The sequence below is a fragment of the Colobus angolensis genome, unplaced genomic scaffold (genome assembly GCF_000951035.1).
Source record: "Colobus angolensis palliatus isolate OR3802 unplaced genomic scaffold, Cang.pa_1.0 Scaffold11, whole genome shotgun sequence".
NCBI lineage: Eukaryota > Metazoa > Chordata > Mammalia > Primates > Cercopithecidae > Colobus > Colobus angolensis.
Window position 1 is genome coordinate 17,566,071 of NW_012112030.1, and position 8,434 is coordinate 17,574,504.

At 38.3% G+C, this 8,434-nt stretch overlaps 1 protein-coding gene across 5 annotated transcripts in view; it reads right to left on the reverse strand.

The window, feature by feature from the left end:
- Nucleotides 1-8,434, reverse strand: part of LDHB (lactate dehydrogenase B) — a 33,594-nt gene that overhangs the window by 23,443 nt on the left and 1,717 nt on the right. For 4 of the 5 annotated variants that reach the window (XM_011955122.1, XM_011955097.1, XM_011955116.1 and 1 more), the window contains exon 2: nt 6,224-6,358. In XM_011955122.1, coding sequence (XP_011810512.1) covers nt 6,224-6,352 — 129 coding nt within the window. In that variant the 5' untranslated portion in view covers nt 6,353-6,358. Of the gene's footprint in view, nt 1-6,223; nt 6,803-8,434 lie in introns of those variants that run through there. The other variant, XM_011955105.1, reaches the window with a different exon arrangement.

The following is an 8,434-nucleotide window of genomic DNA, read 5'->3' on the forward strand; positions in this document are numbered from 1 at the left end:
GTAAGTAACTGGAGTTCAGGAAGCACTTTGAAGAATAAGGTGGAGTAGCACAAGCGGCAGGGGCCACCAGAGAGAGATGCCGCAGAGAGCTGGGAGACAGCCAATAAGAAAAGTTGACCTACTTAGCTTGCTAGATAAAGCAAGTCTCCCTCCCCTTAGGAGGGTGAATAAACACTGTCCTCTGTTGCTAAAATCTAAGTGGCTGCCTGGTCTCATGAAGTCAGTTACAGTGGGCTTGCTTGTGAGGGTTTCTCTAAGACTGAGGCCTTCCGATGATCGAATGTGTCCTTAGCTCTGAGCAACCAAATTACTTGCAGATTTTTGAAATGACAGAACATTTCCTCATTTCGATGTATATCAAATACTGGCATGAATTTTTATCCATTTTTCCTTAAAGACGTTTTGACACCTTTAAAGCTGCTTTTGTTCTTTGCAATCTCTGATAAGAGCACACAAAGTTCTCATTTGTGTTTTTTAGGTCCTAAATTAATGAAATACAACTTGATAATAGCTATAATGATTCTATTAAGGTACTGAGCACTGGGAATATCACTCTTATTTTAGTAACATCACATGTGTGCTGCTGAAGTCAACAGGGCAAAACAATTTAGTGCTTAAGTAGAAAAGGATGTCACAGGATCTCAGATCCTGTCTCTTTGTTTCAGTGGGTGTAGAGAATTGCCTGAGAAGCGCATTCGCGGCTGAAAAGGAAGGAAGAGATCCAACACTGAAATAATAATTGTAACACTGAATTTAGCTGCATCTGCAGCACTGAGTATCACCCAAATCCAGAGGCGTGCAAATAGAAGATGTGTGCCTAAGTACTCGTCGTATTGTTTGGCTTAAATAAATCTCCCTCTGTATTCACATATTTTATAAAATGAATTTACCATACATATATTTCACTTAAGCTATAAGTATGTTTATAATGTTTGAAATGGCAAGGTTTACATTAACTGCAAAAGCAGTATTCTTACTATGGATCAAGGTCACTTAGATACCAAGAAAACCACTGTTGAAAGCTTGCTTAATATATCACTAAAATGGCTTTTAAAAACGTATTTATTTTTACTCTACTTCTGTGACAAACTTAACAAAAAGGCTTTTAATCTAAAGTCCTGAGTGGACCAAACACAGCCATATATTCTCCCTCTTCCACTACCACCAGTAGTGGTGGCTCATGCCTATAAACCCAGCATTTTGGGGGGCCGAGGCAGGCAGATCACCTGAGGTCAGGAGTTTGAGACCAGCCTGGCCAACATAGTGAAACTCTGTCTCTACTAAAAATACAAAAATTAGCCGGGCATGGTGGCACGCACCTGTAATCCCAGCTACTGGGGAGGCTGAGACAGGAGAATCACTTGAATCCGAGAGGCAGAGGTTGCAGTAAGCAGAGATTGTACTACTGTGCTCCAGCCTGAGTGACAGAGTAAGACTCTCTCTCTCAATAGAAAAAAAAAAAAAATATATATATATATGTATCTCCAAGTGTTTAGTATGCATACAATTTTGCAGGAGGAAAAGGTATAACCTTTCTCAAATAATTAGCTATATGGGTAAGTGCCATTTATTCAATAGTTTGTTTCTTCCCCTCTGAAATGCTACTTCTACATTATTATTAAAATACTATTTGAGCATGTTTCTGGCTGAAATACCAAAGGTAGGTTGTACAAATACCAAATTTTCATTATATTTTACCTTTAAGCCAAGTCTTGCACTATAAAATTACTTTGCAATTTGTCGTTGTACCTACCTTGCTCCTCTTAAGAGCTTTGTTATACTGTGTTTGTCCACAAGAACATGGCTACAGTTGACTGAAGCAAGAATAAACACTCAAACCAAAGACAGACTTAGAAGCTAAGGATTTATGATAATCTTGCCTCAAAGCTCTTCATGACCCCTACAACATGAGTTCGACATTCAGCTCCTCCTCTCTTGGTGGTTAAAATGCAAAGTCTGAGATGGATAATGGGGCAAAAGTAAAGTCTGGCAGTAGAAGATAAAGCCATGACCAAAGTTTGACAAAATATGAGTGCAACTTACTAGTAATAGCAGAAGTATTCATTTATTTATCATATAAGTGCCTGGCATTATCCTGCTACTCGGGTATACAGTTATGATAGTCTCTGAAGCCATGGAATATATCAGGAAGGAAATAGGAATTAAACAAACAACAAATCAGGCTTATCTCTGAAGGCAGAAATGCTCTTAAGAGCATAAGGCAGGAAGATGTTGAAGCTACTGGGAAGGAAGTTTACTTTTATATCGGAAGGCAAGGAAGGCCTACCTGCACAGGCATGCATTTGCAGTAAGATCTGAATGATAGGAAGGGGTCAACCCTGTGGCCTAGGGAAGAACATTCCACGTGAAGGGAAATGCAAGTAAAAGAGTTTAAGCAAAAATGAGATTGGCATTTGGGAGGCAGAACAAAACTAGAAGAGATGAAGTCAGAGATGGTACCATCACGTTGCACTGGCAGGTCTGCTGCCTCCGTGTGTATGGTGCCCCTGGAGTTGTGTGTTCCATTGCTTTGCTCTGAGAAACAGGCAGGGAGGGAATCTGTGAGGCCTCATGGGATTTTATGTATATGTGTAGCATATGTGCACTGTAAAATGACTGGAGTTTTAAGTAGGGGAGCCACTAGTTTTATGAAAGCTCTCTATGGTTATTATGTAAGCAACGGGCTGCAGAGAGTAGGCAAAAGTAGAAGCCAAAAATAACCAAGTCTTTATTCGGTGCGACACTGTACTAGGGAGCCTTAGTGGGCTTCCAGAATCTAGCTAATGCATGTCCCTCCTCAACCTCTCCGATGCTATACTTTTATTTAATTTCTGGGGGCAAAGTACACCATCTATGAGCTCAAAAAGGCCAGACCTGGCATTTACTATGTGTCACCTTGGATGTTTGGTTTTTTGTTTTTTTCAACCATACCATATACATGACAATATCCTCTGACAGGTTACAGAAAGGAATAAATGAAGTAATATACAAACACCCACATGCAGAGTTATTTTCCTTTCTCTATTAAGCTAGTGGGATTTCTAATCTTTATCATGTATTAACACAATTTTGAACCACTTTTAACCATTAAAATAATATTTAGACATTTTTGGGGGGAGGGGGGAGGGATTGCATTGGGGAGTTATACCTGATATAAATGATGAATTGATGGGTGCTGACGAGTTGATGGGTGAGCACACCAACATGGCACAAGTATACATATGTAACAAACCTGCACGTTATGCACATGTACCCTAGAACTTAAAGTATAATAAAAAAAAAAAGTTTAAAAAAAAAATAAAAAATAAAAAAAAAAAGAGAAATGAAGAAAAAAAAAAATTTAGACATTTTTAATTTGTAAAATCATCTTTCAACAAGTCAGTCATTCTTTTCTGTATTTATGGTTTCAAAAATATTCCTTGTTAGATAGTCTCCAAATAGTTTCTAAGGCAATGTACTCCATTTTGCAAAAGATAAAGGGAAAAGAACGCTAGATTGAAAAACAGAAATCAGGGCTGGGCGTGGTGGGTCATGCCTGTAATCCCAGCACTTTGGGAGGCAGAGAAAGGCAGATCATGAGGTCAGGAGTTCAAGACCGGCCTGGCTAACATGGTGAAATCCTATCTCTACTAAAAACACAAAAAACTAGCCGGGCGTGGTGGCATGCACCTGTAGTCCCAGCTACTCAGGAGGCTGAGGCAGGAGAACTGCTTGAACCCAGGAGGTGGAGGTTGCAGCGAGCTAAGATCCCGCCACTGCACTCCAGCCTGGGAGACAAAGCAAGACTCCATCTCAAAAAAAAAAGAAAAAAGAAAAACAGAAATCATAGTCTCTGAATCTGAAGATCCCAACTGTGGTAGCAGCAGGGGCTATTCTCTCAAGCCCTTGAGTTGAGCCAAAGTGTTATATAACTCCAGGCACAGTCTCAATTAAATTATTTACTGAAGAGAGTTTAAAATTTATGATTAAAACATCATAGAGGTACTTCTTATAGAATCATGGTAGCTCAGATATAGTTTCCTGAAAGGCCCAAATTTTGAGATTAACAGAAGGAAAGAAAAATCTCTAGCTAGTATTTAATGAATGCATTTATTTTTTTCTAAATGCCTAAATAGTGGCATTGAATCATAAAATGAAAATTGTAAAGTCATCACGGTGAAGAGTTCAGAGCCCCGGGTTCAAAATACAGCTCTACCACTGCCTCATGTGACACTGTGGACAGGCTCGTTAAGCATCAGCCATTTCATCCAACAGCAAGTATATGAACAGCTCCTATCTCCTAAGGTTGTTTAAAATAAAGTATTTTATCTTTGAACATGGCACATACTCAATGTTTTTTTCAAAAGGATGTAAGCTGGAATATTTTGTTTTTTTTGGCATGAACAGTGAGCATGAAATTGTGATTATTTCAATTCCCTGTAATCTAGGGAGCTGCTATCCTAAATGATAGTTACCTAGTCAATTGAAGCTAGCTAGAAGGAAATGCAAAAGGATAAAATGTTCATTGGTGTGCACTACGTTTTTTAGCGTATTTTTTTGATAAGTGTTTCTCAGTGAAGATTCAGTTTGCTGCTTTAGAATTTAAACTTTGAAAACAGAAATGTGCTTGGTTAGGGGTTATTCAGGCAGCCTTTACATATGATACAAAGGGACAGTGTGTTCTCCTGAAGGCAAGGCAGCATTTTTGTTTTTGTTGTTCCTACATTTAAGGCAGCCATCAGAAGAAATAAGGAATCAATTCAGTGAGATAAATAAGAAAAGGGCTTCTTTCCTCAAAAGTCTTTGAGAACTAAAGAAAGCTTAACTGTGGTTTGAATTACAAAGGATACATATGAAGTAAGGCAAAAAGCCTATGGAGGTATATAAGAAAAACTGAAGTAGAAGGTGATAACAGTATAGTATTAGTGTTAAATCTCCTGATGTTGATAATTGCACTGATTATCTCAGAACATGTTCTAAGGAAATGTACTCTAAAACAGGGGTCCCCAAAACCAAGGTCACGGGCCAGTACTGAATCTAGAGAATCTAGCTAATGACTGATGATCTGAAGTGGAACAATTTCATCCTGAAACCATCCCCTCACCCCACATCTGTGGAAAAATTGTCTCCCACGAAACTGGTCACTAGTGCCAGAAAGGTTGGGGACTGCTGCTCTGAAGGACTTAGAAGAAGTAAAGGGCATAATATCTGCAATTTATTTTCAAATGGTTCAGAAAAAAAGCCATTTATAGATATAGGCACATATATCGTGGACATCTATATCTATTTCTATAGATCTCTGTATCTACAAATCTATCTACCTATGAGCATATATATATATACATACACACACACATATGTGTATGTATGGTGAGAGAGCATAAATAACAAAATGTTAAGAATTGGTAAATGTCGGTGAAGTATTTATGAAAGTTTTATTTTTTTACCATTCTTACAAATTTTCTGTAAATCTGAAATCATTTCAAAATAAAACCAATAGGTAAAAGTTTCAAGGGCTTAACAGAACATTCCCACAAACTCACAAAGCCATGCGTGCACAGACTACTTATTAATTAAAGGAGGGAAAGGGATCTTTGCAGTGGAGAAGGCTTGCTGTGACCATTTGAACCAGGGGATTAAGTTCAGCAGTAAAGAGACAAGTTGAACATCATGTGTCTCCTGACTGGTCTGCACAAAGGAGGACATGACATCACCTAGTTCCAATCCCACCCGATAAATTCAACCCGAGCTGAATTACAAGAAAACATCAGACAGACAAACTGAGGGACATTCTACAGAACTCACCTGGATGCTACAAAAATGTCAATGACAGAAGAAACAAAGAAAGGTTGAGTAACAGTTCCAGATTAAAGAAGAAGAGACATGACAAGTGTATGAAACACATGATCTCGCACTGAAGTGAAAATAGCTATAAATGGTATGATTTTGAGATTTTTGACAACATGGAGAATTTTAAATGTTAATAGTGTATGATGGATGATCATACTGCATCAGTGTTAAATTCTCTAAGTGCAGTAACTATTACGGTCACATAGGGAAAATATAATTCTTTTAGGAGATACATGCTTAAATATTTAAAAGTGAAGTGGGATTACATCTACAACTTCAAATTGTTCAGGAAAAAAAGAAATCTTTTAGAGATATAATAAAATTCCAAGGTGCCCAAAGAAACTGTGTACACATGCTGAACTTCTCTATCATCTATGGTGTTCTTGAAATGTACCTTTCCCAGAATGCTGATAGCACACGCCATACCAACTTGTCCAACACCCACTACGGTGATCTTATTGTTTGGGACTGTTGTCTCCTCTTCCGCAACTGGTGCAATGAGTTTTTCCTTAAGAGTTGCCATTTTGCACTGCAAGGAAAGAATCAAAACATTACACATATATCTGCATATGAAATTCAAATAGAGATCATCCTTAAAATGATACTGTTGCAATTTTGAACTCAAGTACAACTTAAAATCAGCCTAATGATATTCTAGAAAGCAGAATGTATTTTAAAGAACCATGAGGCCGGGCTGGGCGTGGTGGCTTATGCCTGTAATCCCAACACTTTGGGAGGCAAAGGCAGGCGGATCACGAGGTCAAGAGATTGACACTATCCAGGCCAACGTGGTGAAATCCCGTCTCTACTAAAAAATGAAAATTAGCTGGGCATGGTGGCGCACGCCTGTAGCCCTTCCTAACTACTGGGAAGGCTAAGGCAGGAGAATCACTTGAATCCAGGAGGCGGAGCTCGCAGTGAGCTGAGATGGCACCACTGCACTCCAACCTGGCCACAGAGCAAGACTCCGTCTCAAAAGAAAAAAAAAAAAACAAAAAACCATGAGATCCATTTAATGGAAGAATTCATTTAGGTAAAAACTTTCATGAAGCCCATTAGAACTGGATTTCTTCCTTCACCCTATGAGTCCATGCATTTAGTAGGTTGTTACTATTTCTGGCTAAAAAACTGTGAATATTTATGTGTAAATTAACTAATTTGTTTCCCCTATGAAGAATGTATATGTAACTATTACGTAAACTAAGTTTGGGTCTAGTGTTAACTCATATTTAAGCTTGGATAAAAAGAATAAATGGCCAATTTTGAACATAATTTCTACTATTAATGATTATTGTCTTTCTTGGAAGACAGGGATTGATTGTTCTACTTTGTCTCACATAAAATGTGTTACAGTGTACTGGACAAGGAATGCATACTTAATACATAGTGACTGTAAAATGGCAATGAATAATTTTTATGCAAAGTCTGCAAAAATATCAACCTGAATTCCTTTTAGGGTACCTAAGAAGCTTCTTGGAAAGTAGACACTTAATACATTGTCCTTTCAGGGGAACACATTAGGAGACAATCAGTCTCTAAAATAGTTTCTGTCTAACCATCCAAATTAAAGACCCCCAAAATGTAAAAAGAAAAAAAAAACCCGAAACCTGTTGGAAAATGAATGATCTGCACAGTAACAAATGTTATGTGTGCCATCGGATATCCAGATATGTTTTCTAGATAACTGAAAAAAACAGCAAAACTTACAGAAATAAACATCAATTCCATGGCAATTTATAGTACACTAAATATATACCACCCTGCCTTCTTGAACAGAGAATACAGATGGCAAATAAGCCTTTTCTTCATAATTATTACTTATAATTTTAGTAACCCATTGTAATGTCCATTATTTTCACTTAGTTTTTACTTTTTATGTCAGACTCTGTCGCATCTGAGGCCACCGTACCTGTCTCAAACTGTACCAGTGCTTCCCAGTCTAGTTTTTAATTCTAATCTGCAATGGACTAAGCAATAAGCCTAGTTTATTAACTGTATATGTAAAGTAAGAGTTAGCAGGACTCTGAGTTGGAATAAAGTATCTGAATTTGGAGACAACAGTGTAACAACTATTTTGTCTTATAGCTACTTTTTTTCCAAAAAATATTTCCTCCCATCTGTAAGGATAAATTAAAACGAGATTCTTCCGCCTTTACAGATCATACTTACAGTTTCCTAGTGGATGCTAAAGAGAGAAGAAAGATGCAATGTTGTGCAAGTGTCTCCACAAATAGATGACCTTAAAATGAAACGAATTCAGCCAGGGCCTGCATTTTAAGCAGGCTCAGAAGAAAGAATGCTGCATCTCTTCTTGAACGAAGGACACACATGGATAGTTGTTCTGCCCTTAAGTTTATTGTTGTTAGATGGTCTGTTTACGATCATTTTGGCACATAGGGGTCTCAGGAAACAGTGGAAAATGAAAATCCAGAAAAGGGCCGGGCGCGGTGGCTCAAGCCTGTAATCCCAGCACTTTGGGAGGCCGAGACGGGCGGATCAGGAGGTCAGGAGATCGAGACCATTCTGGCTAACACGGTGAAACCCCGTCTCTACTAAAAAACACAAAAAATTAGCCGGGCGAGGTGGCGGGCGCCTGTAGTCCCAG